Genomic DNA, 14667 nt, shown 5'->3' with positions numbered 1-14667 from the left:
TACTTTCTGATATTGGTGTTCAGTTTTAATCTTGAAGTAAAAATTTTTATCCATCCTAAATCATTCTGACAAATGTAACAAAAGTTATATGTAGTTGAATAGCAACAAGTCCAATTTTGAAATATTTTTGTTATTTTGGTATTTGCATTCTTTCATGTTTATTTAGTAGCACTTTTTTATTTTTCTATTGTTTGACCATCACTGTTGTTGAAGGTACACTAGAACCTCGATAATCCGAGCTGGATGGGACCGGGGCCAACTCGGATTATCAGAACCTCGGATTATTGGAAATACGAATAAAAACACGCAAAATCAATTTCTAATACATATGTCGATGTTTTAATAAAAATAAAATACAAACATATTGAAAGGCAGATTAGAAATATATACATAATTATTATTTTTTAAAATAATCTATTATTGTTTTTTGTTTTTTTAATGCTCCTCGCTTCTCAGCTGCTCGTGTGCTCCACTTCTTAAAAAACATTACGTCATTTGGCGTGACGTCATCTTGCTGCTCCACGTATTCGAGTGCCTTTTCTAAGCGTAGAAACCCATCTGCATGGCTAATTTTTTTGTTGGTTTCTTCTTCCCCTTGTTCGTCTTTTTCGGTGTCCTCATCCCGGTTGTTGACCATTTCAATAATTTTCTCATCTGTCAATTCTTCAATTTCATCACTGTCTAACCACTTCTTAACCTCTTCAGCACTAGATTCCATTTCGCAGCCAGGGATTGCCACCATTAAATTCAATAGAGTCATATTATCACAGTCATCTTCAACTGTTTCTTCTTCTTCACTTTGTGAAACTTTCGGTTTTATAAGTTTTGACCAGGATTTCTGTATAGTTTCCTGTTTAATTTCTGACCACGCATCAACTAACCAATAGATAACGTCTTTTATATTAACTGTTTTTAGCATATCTACTAATGAAATTTCTTCTTCTTGCAAAATATATGTCAGAAGCATGCGTCTGTACTTTTTCTTTATTGTCGCAATGACGCCTTGGTCCATAGGTTGAATGAGGCTAGTCACATTTGGGGGCAGGAAAACAGTTTTAATTTCATCACTTGAAAGCTCTTCTACGTTTGGATGGGATGGAGCGTTGTCAATAACCAACAGTGCTTTTCTCGGTAATTGTCGTTCTTTTAAATAGTTTCTACTGAAGGAACAAATTCCTCGAAGAACCAATTTTTAAAAATGGTCGTATTCATCCACGAGTTCTTTTGATTTTTGTATGCGACGGGTAGTGCGTTCATATTTACATTTTTAAAAGCTCTAGGTTTTTTTGATTTTCCTATCACCAAGGGACGAAGCTTATGTGTCCCAGAGGCATTGGAACATGGCATAACAGTAATTCGTTCCTTGCTCTTTTTATGCCCAGGAGCGGAAATCTCGTCTTTGGATGCTAGACTCTTGTCAGGTAGCATTTTAAAATTTAACCCAGTCTCGTCACAGTTATATAATTGATCATGTGTGTAGCCCCCTTCTTCGATCATGCTTTGAAATTTTTGAACATAGTTTTCAGCACCAGCAGCATCAGCTGAAAGCTTTTCTCCTGTGATATGCAATTGCCGCACACCGTATCTTTTTTTCCATTTATCCAGCCATCCTTTACTGGCATTAAAATTGCTTTCACCTTCTTGTAATTTATTACGAAAATACTGCGCTTTTTCTTGTAATATAGGCCCAGAAAGAGGGACACCTTTTTGCCGCTGTGCTAAAAACCATGAAAACAAAGCTTCACTTGTTTTTTCGTACTCACTTTTGTTCATACGAGATCTGGATGTTGTAGCCTGAGAAAGATTTTTTTGAGTTTGCCATAACTCCAATTTCTGTCTGTTGCGCCTCCAGTCACCCACAGTAACAGCACTCACTCCTAAATCACGCGCAATTGTTTTTAGCGGCTCACCTTTATCAACCCGCGTCAGCGCTTCTAATTTATCACTTAATGATATTTCAGTATGTTTTCTTTTACTCATACTGGTTCGTAATAGAACTGGGACGTAACTACATAGATGTGCTCACGGCGAAGAACTTATGGGAACTAAAAATTGCCCTCTGGAGGGAACGCGGGGAAGTGACGAGGGGGCGGAGGATCTAGGCCGACGGAGAAAAGGGGTTTCCCCCAATGTTCTAAAAATAGATGCTTGCGACTTCTGCAGGGGTGGGCGGCTACCTGCTATGTACAGTCACTTACCCAACTCACCCCATCAGGCCTTCCTCCTCAACGTAGCCCTGGCCGTCCCTACGTGTATGTGTGTTTGCAAAATTCATATTTTTTTCTTTCTCATAACCCCCGAAACTGACTCGGATTATTGGGAACTCGGATTATCGGAGCTCGGATTATCGAGACCCTAGTGTACTTTGTATCAGTGATTATTTTCTCCTGATTCTTTGCCCATGAACTCATTTGCAATTGGAACTGGTTGACAGAAATCTTTAGGTGACCCCTTGAAATTCTGAGATGAGCTTATTTTTATGTTAGCATAAATGTTTCCATGATTGTGGTGTGTTGTGTGTGGCATGCAAGCAGTTGCATGGTTGCAGATCCTGAAGCTGCCAAAGCGATTGCCGCTGCAGCCACTGTGCTTTACCACTAGCGAAGATGAGGACACCGCGACCTCCACTATGACCTTGCCGCATAATCGCAGAGTAAGCTTCTCGGTGGGCCTGCAGATCAAGTAAGTTTGGGCTATCCTTTTCGAACCTGTTTTCCCCACCCATAACTATATATATGTATACACACATGCACACACACAAGCACACGCCCATGCTCATGCACCGCACGCGTACACACATGTCCCATAACTCAATGTCAAGCTGAGAACAGTTGATGGGCAGTGGATGGATGCTCTATGTGTGTGCTCCCGTATTGGTATCTACTCATCCAGAAATTAGTGATAAAGTGGTACAATTAACACCTCTATTGATAGGTATAAAGAATTTCAGGGGTTTTCAATACCCTGTGATAATGATGTCGAAACATTTTAACTTGCTCCCGACGGTGATAGGAATAGAAGCAAGAACTCTCATCTGAAGTGTTTCATCAAAGGAAAAGATCCAGCTATGACAATCTCTGCATCTGTGACAACAGATTCAAGTAAAGTAAATGAATACATTGATCTCATGAAATTATTCTGTACTAAAGTTGATGTATTAAAAAGTGAGAATTTAGTGCTTAAATGCTGTTAGATGATACTAGGGATGAAATCTGTGATTCAAAGAATGAAATAATTCAAATTAAACAAGAATTATTAAGTCAAAAAGAAATCAAAAAATTAATGGTAAAGCTGAACAGACGGCAAGAAATGTTATAACATCTACAGGGTGGCCACCAGCCTTGAATTTTGGGAAAAGCAGGACATATGTTTGAATTTTCATTGTCGTGAAACAACCTGGAATAATGCTTCAATTACTTTTGTTGCCAAGAATTTTATATATCACTCTCGCAGACAATGTCTGCTAGTTTTACAAGTTATGTCAAACCCACATTTTTGGTGCTATTAGAGTATCATTTCAATTATAAAACCAGTAATAGTTTTTACCATTCATGATGGTGGCAGTTCTGCTTTAAAGTGGTAATCGTCAAATTGGATTAATTTTTATGTATCTAATAATTTGGTGCAGGGTAAGGATTAAAAAAGTTTGGAAAAAATGCCTGTAACTCGAAAACTACGACACTCTTGCAGTCTCATGTCTTCACGAAATGATATCCCTACAGATCTTGTCGTCTAGGTACAAAATAACATGGTAACTAAGTCATGGTGGACCCACGAACCACCCGGGCCGGCGCCGCACGTCTAAGGCCTTCCGAAACATGAAGAAAACCAAGATTGAAACTTTGCAGCAGCACGGCCCTGGCACCCAGTCGTAAAATTCTCAGCCCTTACATAATCACGTGTTTTCTTGAGCCGCCGAACGGTGCGACCTCTCGACACAGCACTCGAACAATGACTAACGAGGCTACATGCAACTTTGTACCACCCCAAGGGGAAGTGGCAGGTGCATGGCCTCACCGAATAATCAGAACAATTTTCACAAAGACACAACTGTACACACATTTCTCGGCTCTTGCATTGCGGCTTTTTCTACAAAATTTTAAAAACGAAAAATTACCAGTCTTTTCTTATTGGCTGCACCCAGCGAACATTCTACTGCATTGCTGCACAGTTGTGCACCTACGTGCTGGTTTTTCCAACAACACACTCCTTGGAGGCTTGTGGCGCGAGGGTGTTGCACCCCTGTCTTTCTTTCACATAAACGTCCATCCTACATTCTAGAAATGTCACACTAACACACTATGAAAAAAACATGTAAAATGTGTAGCATTGCAAGCCCTTACTCTCTACATTTAAAACATTGGCATAAATATATTTTTTTCCCCCCCGTCATTTTTAGTATTTGGCTAGGTTTTCCATTTCAATGTAAATAATGGCTGATTGAATATTTCAGAGGTAGTCATAAGTTAACAATGTTTTGTTTTGCCCTTATTTCTCATTAGTTAATGTTTTTAAGTATGTCTGTTAATTTACATAATTAAAATTTTAAAAAGCCACTAAAAGTCATTATTACCTATTTGGTTAATTTTTCAAGTGTAGTCATATTTTACTGGTTTTGTTATTATCCTTTCTTCGAAAGCTGATGCAATGTGACAGTAAAATTACATCAGTGTTAGAGAGAGAAAGAGAGGCCGGTGTGCCCTGAAGTGTAAGAGAGAGACAGAAACGGTAGTTCCCCGCTGAGAGTGGGAACTGAAGGACAGAAAAGGGAAAACCCCTAGTTATGTGTATGCAGAGTTGTTTCATTTCTTGTAATATGTGCTTTGATTGGCTGATTTTTCAATTTGGGTTTTAAGCTGCTATATGATTGGTTGTGGGAGACACGTGACCATCTCCATCCTTCGTGGACGGAGGTAGTCAGGTCGGTATTTAGTCATGGCGTGATCGTGGTACCGAATGGGCGATGGCTCGAAAAGTAAAATAATTATGTAGTGGAAAAGTAAATATCACGGATTAGGTCCGGGAGGCACTGATTTATAAACATTTTTGAACATTTAATCTAGAATTCATTGACTGCAGTTGTCAGTGTTAAGCCCATAATGAGGCAAACATGAGTCGTTTCATCGTCGTTCAAGTATGCAAGTATTTACTCTGTGCCTTCTCTTGTGTGTCAATAGTGTTATGGTTTTTTTGTGTGGATAAATTTGCAATGTGAGATGAATAAATTTCAAAATCATTTTAAAACTCTTTTATTTCAACTCACCTAGTAACAGTAGTCTTCGAAGAATTTCATAATTATTACCAGAGTTGTACACCCAGCTACCTGCAACAGTTGTTGGGATATTTTGTGAATGTTCTTCTGTATGTGCAAGGAACAGTTGTCGTCTTAGATGGGCACAATTGTGACTTGTCACACCTTTATTTCAGCCATTTTCAGTAAGTATACAACACTGCACAATGAGGCGTGAACACTAGACATAAACCAATGTGCAATACATAAACTCCTGGCAAGAGACTTAACAGAATTGAATATGAAATGAGAATGTAAAGCGATAGCAGTAAGGTGTGTGGTAGGGGGTGTGTAGAGGGGAAGTGTGTTATAAATAGCAGTGATTGGGGGAACCAGGTATTCTCACAATTTGCATGGGTGAGTGGTTGACTGTACACAATTTTATGGGGAGCGGGAAGGGGGAAAGGATAGTTTCCTCCTTCCGCTGTAAACATCTTTCACACCGCTTGCCCTTTGCAACAAATTTCACTACTTATCTATAGTATTTCCTTCATATTAAATTGTTTGTATGAACATGAAAAATTTTATCTCTAGTTCCTAGTTTACGTACTATTTACTAGTTCTCTAAATTCTACAATAATAATTTGTTTGAGTATTATTTACAGTCAGTAACTGCAAACTTGGCATCATTTAATTTTAATAGTTACCTTATTTCAGTTTTGTTTCATGTAAACTAATATAAGAATTTTGAACACAATGCCATTTTTCTCTTCCATCTATTATCTAAACTGGTAACCTACAGAAAAATGATTAGGATCTGTTTTGTACGAAATTTTATCTAGTTTAATTTTGTACATAAAGCTTTTTTTTTTGCTACAACCCATATTTATAGATATTTAAGTAAAACTGAGAAGACACATTACCCCCACCCCTCCCCTTTTTCAGGACACCTTTTTCTCTCCCCTTCATCTAGGTACATATATGAATTTTTCTAATCAGTGTTTTTTGTCCTTTATTTCCTGGACTATTAGAGATCAAAACATCCATGCCATTATTAGGGGTGTGTTAGTGTTCAGTATCATATCATTATTGATAAAACAATAATTAGAATATTATTTTTATTTTGATTAATAATAACTAATAACACCTCATTGCCAATTGTGTCAAGTGTTAAAAAATACATACATACATAGCCTAATACATACTAACATATGTACATACATACGTATCTCTGGGTGTGTGTGATAATTGTAAATTTGTACTGAGAACTTAATTGAGTATTGCTCAGTTTGTGTCATCTACCAAACGAAAAAAATAAAGCAGAAATATCAAAATAAGATGATAATATTGTATGTCAAAACATGCATATTCAAACCATGCCTGACAAAAGAGCACAGTTCTAAGACAGTATCAGCAACAACAAATTCTGTACACTTATCAGCATTATTTTATTCAGCTCGTTCTGTAATCAGGCATCAATCCAGCCATGTTCAGCTCGTTCTGTAGTCCGACACCAATAAAGCCTCTTGCATTCACATTTTGTCAGGTTGATTCTGGCTGTCTATCTTGGTTGCCACATTCCATTACTGCACTGCCTCTGCTGACATTGATAGTTTGCTCAGAGTTTATCTTAACTGTTAGTTTTCATTTCAGGAAAGTTTTTCCTGTTTTCTTGTGGGTTACAGTGGTTTTCATTTCAGGAAAGTTTTTCCTGTTTTCTTGTGGGTTACAGTTTACATTTTCACACTTGGTATTTCCATTAAAAATCTGGCAACATTGCTAATCTGGCATTGCCATAGTCCTGATAGTCACTCTACCAAATAATTGCTAAGGAATGTTGCACAGTCGTTACACACTGGCATCACATTATGAAAGACATGGATTTGAATCCTGGTCCGGCCTTCTTGATATAGTTTTCCATGGCTTCCCTGAACCCTCCAGGCAAATCCAGGTATGATGCCTCACTATAGGCCTTGGCCAATTCCTTCTTCAGTTTCACCAACTTGGGTTGTATGTGTCTGTTCACTGATTATGTGACCTGTTTCTGTGCTTGGTTTTCTTTAGTGGTATTGGCACTCAGAATTGAAAATAAATGACGACCGTGTTTGTTTTCACATGATCATCGCACATTTTATGCTGAAATCAAGTTTTAAAAAGAGGTGCACGATTTTTATGTGAGAAAAGCATTTTTTTTGAGGTTAGTTTTCTCATAACAACGAACAGAACTGTTTCATTGAAAATACGTTTAATTAAAACGAAGAGTATACAAAAAAAAATGCCATACAATTAAGATGAATTACGAATATTTATTCAAATATATGTAGTACCATTTTGTTATAATGTCTCTTCCTTAAATTAAATACATTACTCACATTACAAAATTTGTGTAGTACATTATGTGAACTGTTCATTCGTTATTGGGGTTTTTTGTCACCTGAAATTTTTCATTAAATTAAAATTTATTTCAGGTTATGTGTGACTGCTTGTGGTTTTTTTGTAGAGAATTTCACAAAGATACTGAAGGCATCACAGAAGGTTGGGGATCATCATATGAAGAGTCTCTGAGATCTGATTCCACTCGTTCCTCTGAGAGCAGCTCGAGGTAAGGCATACTACTTCTAGTGTTTTATGTTGTTGCCCCCCGAGAAGGGAAATAAGAGGAAGGGTTGATTAGAGCAAACACTAAAACAGTGTTGTGAGAATCACACAAAATGTTTATTTAGAATTTTACAAACTCAAACACACACTCATATATGCTTAATTGATTACATTTACAGCGGTTTTCACGTGTGTGTGTGTGTGGGGGGGGGGGGGGTTGCATACATTTTTTTACAAACCAACGTTATAAATAGTCTGGCAGTCAGACAGGAGCAAACACATACAGTACATTTACAATAAATAATGTGTACTTCAATGAGACATTTTCACGCAGTAACTAGCTAATAACAAATAGATTCTTATCAGTGTCTGTACATGGAAGAAAACTCGTCAGATGTATGAGTCTTGATTGTTCCCCTATCTTTACCCCAGAGGAAAAACAAAGTTTAAGCACTAGCACTTCCAGCACCAACAGGCAGCCTCGACTAGTTTCTGTGTTACTACTGCCCCAGATAACTGTGCCTTGTGTTTGTCCTTGACCTCACTCTCGCATTGCAGTCAAGGTGCCTCCCCCAAGGGTGAGTTGACATCTTCTCTTTCTGGATTATAGTTGGATCCATATTGTTTATTTTCAATTGATTTTATTTCATTTCATTTTTTTCCTTTTCATTTCATTTATTTTCATTTTATTTCATTTCATTTTATTCATTTCATTTCATTCTTAGTTAATAAATTAATTGCTGTTATTAGAAGATAACATCTCAAAGGGTACAGTAAAATCTCATTAATTTGAACTCTATTAATTTGTCATCCTCCAAGTGTGAGAATAGGCCTTTACATGCTTTAGAGTTTGATTAATTAAAAAAAAAATGAAAACATTCTTATTTAATTCCAAATAATATTTTATAAATCTGTGTAAAATGTTCAGTTAATTTGTAAATGCAGCCTTATTGAGCAACAAAATGATTTTCAATGTAAAAGCCATCTGTCTCATGTAAGTCGGTTGGCAACGGTAGGGGGTTGGCTATAAATTAAATAAAGTATTAGCATAGAGTGGAACGTTTGAAACATTCAGAGTGCTGATGGGAGATATGCACAATGTAACTTTAAATCATTAGTTAATCAACATTATATCAAATTAAATATTGTGTTCTTACAATGCTGATGTAAAGATGTTGATCGAAGATATACTAAAGAACGAACACACTTCTAACTACAGTTATAATTATCCATACTTATATTTTTATTTAATAAATTCAAATTGTGAAATTTTGGTTCTGAGCACTTTAAATCAAGACTTTATTGTATTTATGTATACATTTGGAACTGAAATATAGTATTGGAATGTCAGGTAGGGCTTCTTGTTCTATAAAAATGATAGTGGATAGAAGAAATTTTGGAAAGCGCACAGGATGTAACTAGAACCAGGCAGTCACATTTTGCCATTAACATGATTTTTTGCAAACACAATTTTTTCCTTTAATATTTTTTTCTTATTTTTAAAGTGAAGTGCGACACATAATTTCTGAGGTATTCACTAAACAGTTTGGAAACTATTCGACCGAGGTGTCGTCGGTCACAAGGAAAGGTAGTGTTCATGTTCTTAAATTAGCTGATAAAGTGGGCAGATCAAAATATGTTTTCAGACAAGTCTACTTCGTCTGCCATTTTCATCAAATAGTTTACTTAGCAAAACTGAACTATCATGTTTTCCCCTAAAATTCTTTGCAATGTATTGAGATATTTGTATACTTATTGACATGGTCTGACTAAAAATTAACTTAAGTAATTTTTAGCTGCAGACATGGGGTTAGGTTTGGCTGCATTATATTACTGTGGGGACTGGTTTCACGATTATATTTATTGTTTTTTTATGCATCTCTAGTACAGATGATTTTTTATTGGCATATTTTAAATACAAAAAAGTGTTTATGATACCAATTTACAAAAAAAAATAGTTTTAGTTTCGTATGCAATAATATTTTTCTTTTGTATTCCAGCTGCAATGGATCTTTGGTACAATTGCACCAGAAATCATCCCAAAGAAGTCAGCTGATGCTAAGCATGCTCACGGGAAGAGAATCTGCTATGTGTGGAATGTCAGCCATTGCACAAGATCCTCCTTCAACAATAGTAAAAAGGCAGGAAATGAGTTACCAACAAATTGGCAGCAGAAGAATGTGTGAAATGAAAAGTACTGTTTTCCAGATTGGTGCAGCTGGGAAATTATCAAGGTCAAGCACCTTACCTGTAAGAGGTGGCAGTAAGGGGCTGACTTCTGGTAGGATCAATGCTCAGTTCGCAGGTGACTCTTCCAACACCAGCTCAGGACTTGCAAACTTGTGGCAGGAACATGTTAAAAGTTCTCATGCCACCATGGCTCCTGAAGATGGTTACAAACCCGCTGAACGGGGCGGATTGGACAATGTTGTTGAGTTGTCAGATGTGTTAGGACCTTCTGAGCCATCAGAGAGCAAACCAAGAAGTTGTCTGTTTTCACCGTCTGTCAAATATTCACAAAGGGTCAGTAGAATACTTGATGGTGTTTATACATCTAATGAACACACTTTGTTTGAAAAATTAAGTGAGGATGTAAAGGAAGAAACTAGTGTGTATTCTTCTAGTATTAGTGAGGATATACCATGTTCGTCTCCTAGACAAAACTGTAGACCTGTAGCTTCTGTTCAACCAACGGGTGAAGAGGACAGAGAGATTTTTTTTCCTGTCCTTACGCCACACATTAAATTGAGAGCTCCTCAGGTTCAAAGTGTTATGGACTCTAACCCAACCACCACAGAGGGTCAAAGTAAAGTGGATAATAGCAGCAGTCTGTTGTGCGGTGAAGGTGTGAGCATTTCACATTCCATCCATGACTGGGGAAATGTGGAAAGTCATATCAGAAACATGAACCGTAGCAAGGGAAACATGAGCATGGAACTAACGGATGTGTTGCCTCAGTCACAGGTGAATTGTGCAGATATGAGCCTCACACTCACCGACTGCATGGAGCTGACGGATGTGTTGCCTCAGTCACAGGAGAATTGTAGGGAGATGAACACATCACTCACTGACTGCAGGGAGCTGACTGATTTGTTGCCTCAGTCAAAGAAGAATTGTGGGGAGAGGAGCGTTACACTCACTGATGGAATGGAGCTGACAGATATGTTGCCTCAGTCACAGGTGCATCGTGTGGAGATGAACACAACACTCACCGACTGCATGGAGCTGACGGATGTGTTGCCTCAGTCACAGGAGAATTGTAGGGAGATGAACACATCACTCACTGACTGCAGGGAGCTGACTGATTTGTTGCCTCAGTCAAAGAAGAATTGTGGGGAGAGGAGCGTTACACTCATTGATGGCAGGGAGCTGACAGATAGGTTGCCTCAGTGTCAGGTGCATCGTGTGGAGATGAACACAACACTCACCGACTGCAGGGAGCTCATCGAACCCATTCGCAATGACATAAGAGACACAAGAGAAGCTAAGATGTTGCTGGACGTCTTCCGGGGTGTTCCCAATGCTTCACTGGGTAACCCTGAGACAATTGACAGCAGTGCAGTTAATGACAGCTTAATGAGCATGGAGCTCACTGAAACACACAAAAACTTAGTATCTTTCCTTTCAGAGCCTGATTTCCGTCCATTTAATGATAATCACCCCAGTGTGGGAGGTGTAGCCAGTCCGGCTATAGTTGCAGGCTCATCTAACACTTCAAGTGATTGTCCTGCAGGCAGAAATGAAATACCACTGCTCACTGGTGATGACAGTGCTGCTTTGCTGCTCTCAGGGTCTTTGGATGACAAGGGCCATGGACAAAACCATAGAGACATCAATTTGGAAAATTCCTTAAAAGAAAACTATGGTGATGCAAGGGAATTTCAAGGTAGCAAAGGTAAGATAAAATACTAAATTAATAAATCATAACTGTGCTATGATGTACCTTTTTTAAACAATTTAGGAATAATTTGATTTTTCTAATCTTGTCCACAAATATAACTGATCTCTCCATACAGATACAAGCAAATTGCATTAAAACACTGCTCAGTCTGCTTCTTGGATCATGAAAGTATTGCGTACAATACTATGGTTTAAATATTAAATGTTATTTTTAAAAAAAAATTTTATACAAGTTTTCTAAATAAAATATTTTCAAACCTATGTTAATGGTCTCAAAATTTGTAGGACCAGGCTGATTCTTAGCTTAAATGGATGTGCTCAAAAAAGCCTGTGTTTCAATGTTTTTGCGAGAAACTGAGAATATTATTTTAAAATGAAACATTTTGTATCTTTACAGGCAGGTAAATGTGTTTTCCATTAAGACCTCAGAGATGAAAAGAGATTGGGATTGTGTGAGAGAGAGAAATAGAGATATATAGAGATATATATATATATATATAGAGATATAGAGAGAGATATATATATATATATATAGAGATATATAGAGCGAGATAGATATAGATAGAGAGAGATAGATATAGATAGATATAGATAGAGATATATATATAGAGAGATATATATAGAGAGATATAGATAGAGAGATATATATAGATAGAGAGATATAGAGAGAGAGATATAGATAGAGAGAGATAGATAGAGAGTGGTAGAGGAAGAGGTAGAGAGAGAGATGGAGAGATAGGGGGAGAGAGATAGGAAGAGAGAGAGATATGGAGAGAGATAGAGAGATAGGGAGGGAGATAGAGAGATAGGGGGAGAGATTGAGAGAGAGTTTTTTTTTAAATAAATTTACTTAACAATTTTTTTTGCCCATAAAAAATCGCACCAATACTTTTGAAACTTTATCTTATTATACATTGTGCGACGATTATGCGATAAGACATAGTAAGCACTTTATTTTTTGAAAAATTAAAATATATTTATCCGGACAGTAATATCGGTTTCATGGTCAGTAAAGGATGGTTTGGAAAGATCCGCGACGTGAGTGGAAGGTCACGCCCGGGTGGGCAAGTCAGCCAGCCGACTGACGATAAAGTATATAACCATGTATCTCCCGTTTATCGGTGTCGTATCCATCATACAAAGTGCGATAGGAGGCATCTAATTATTAATGGTGTGACATATTTATCGTTGAGTGTTATTCTACGCATTTATATTACGTAAAGTATATTTTCCTAGACAATTATGAAACACATTAATTGAATTAGCCTTGCTATTTATAGAAACTAATGCTTCAGAATACGCGATTTCGAATAACACAAGTATTTTTAGGAACGAATTAGTCGTGCTAAGTGAGGGCTAGGTGTACTTAAAAGAAATAAAAAAAACTATCAGCCAATTATAACGTAACACTTCATGCTGCAACCATGAAAACCCTAGCAGCTGACCAACCTAACTCACTCAATACTTTCCACAGTAAATTAAGTATATTTTAAAGTTTCTTTTTAGCCAAACCAGGCGGCAGCAATGTAGTCTGAACGACAGTAGGCTCCTGTAACATAGCCCAGTTTGCTGCGCACAGCGAAGCGCCTGCAGTAGTCAAAGCGGGCTGCGTCGTATAATTACAGCATAATGCTGGCACCCTGGCCTGCAGCTGATTTCAGGTCACACCTTTTTACTCAGATCACTTAAAAAAATCACTCCTGATAAAGTTAATTCATTTGTCTTGCTACCAAAAAAGTTCAGTTCGAAGAAGTGAAAGCCAGGTGCGTTTTATCACCTATGCAGGCCGTGGAAAATAACTTGCTCCTGGCTGCGGCACGGGCGATCTCGCAGCTAAGAAGCATGATGTCCCTGGTTACACTCAAACACTGCCTTGTCTGCCTCAGTCTCCTGTTTGCCGCGTCCATCTCGCCCGGAACAGATTGTTTTTGAGTTACATCTTTTAACCAAAATGAGTTATTTGGTAAATTGGTTTTCATTTCTACAAATAAAGTGTTTTCAAACTTTCTCTGTTTATTACTTTCTCATAAAAACAAATTGAAATTACACAAAGTACCAACTACAGTTCAGTCTTCTGATCAAGGTTCGTTAATTGGAAAAGTTTTTATACTGGTCGGATTACTTTCTGATAAATAAATTTAAAAAAAATTACGAACATATCAACACAGTTAGTTCTAGCTGAACTTCATAGCTTCATGTAGCTCTATATTAAAAAAAAATTAAGTCCCTGGGTTAAGTTCACATTAACCAGGTACGTCCTCCCGCAGAAATTTTACCCGGGTGGGTGACGATGCTTGTAGTCAAATTTTAAGTTAAAAGTCCAAAAAATTAATAAAAGAAAAAGGTTACATTAGGCATTCCATGAGTCATTCTTATACACATGCCACAAACACTTCCCTCTGAGTAGGTTGTGAATCTGAATACTCTCCTGTCGTTTCTCAGGTTTTGGTTGGACAGATGAAATCTCTTCTTTTTTGCTCTTTTAGGTTCCTCCAATATAGGCGACTCCACACGTGTATGTTCTTAATCATGTAACAAGTACAGTTTTTTTTTCTGCTGTCAGAATTTTTCAACTTCCTCTTTGGGCATTGGATGAGGGCTGTTGATGCATATGGCTTCATCACTCTTGTAAAATCCTCAGCATTCTGAATTACCAGATATTTTGTAGCTTGGTGCTTCAGGAGACCACCTACACCATCTCAAGGCCCTTCCCATGACCATTAACGCTGTAAATACCTTCTCCATTGGCACGATGGACTTCATTTAAACGGTTGGTAATAATTTTTAAATTGACCATGGGCACCATCAGAAATAACTATCTTTTCTGGCTGTGATTGAGGCTAATGTTGAATTTTGCATGTTACATGTACATATCGTACATATTGTACATATTGTCTGTCATCACTTATAACTGCAACATTTGTGGTCTTGTTTTGAAA

At 37.4% G+C, this 14667-nt stretch overlaps 1 protein-coding gene across 1 annotated transcript in view; it reads left to right on the top strand.

Moving 5' to 3' along the window:
• LOC134537373 (uncharacterized) overlaps nt 1–14667 on the top strand; it is a 57130-nt gene that overhangs the window by 11619 nt on the left and 30844 nt on the right. The window contains exons 3-5 of the mRNA XM_063377735.1: nt 2549–2682; nt 7731–7832; nt 9829–11723. Coding sequence (XP_063233805.1) covers nt 2549–2682; nt 7731–7832; nt 9829–11723 — 2131 coding nt within the window. The remainder of the gene's footprint in view (nt 1–2548; nt 2683–7730; nt 7833–9828; nt 11724–14667) is intronic.

This window comes from Bacillus rossius, chromosome 1 (assembly GCF_032445375.1).
Source record: "Bacillus rossius redtenbacheri isolate Brsri chromosome 1, Brsri_v3, whole genome shotgun sequence".
Classification (NCBI taxonomy): domain Eukaryota; kingdom Metazoa; phylum Arthropoda; class Insecta; order Phasmatodea; family Bacillidae; genus Bacillus; species Bacillus rossius.
This window is presented reverse-complemented; position numbering and strand designations above follow the sequence as displayed.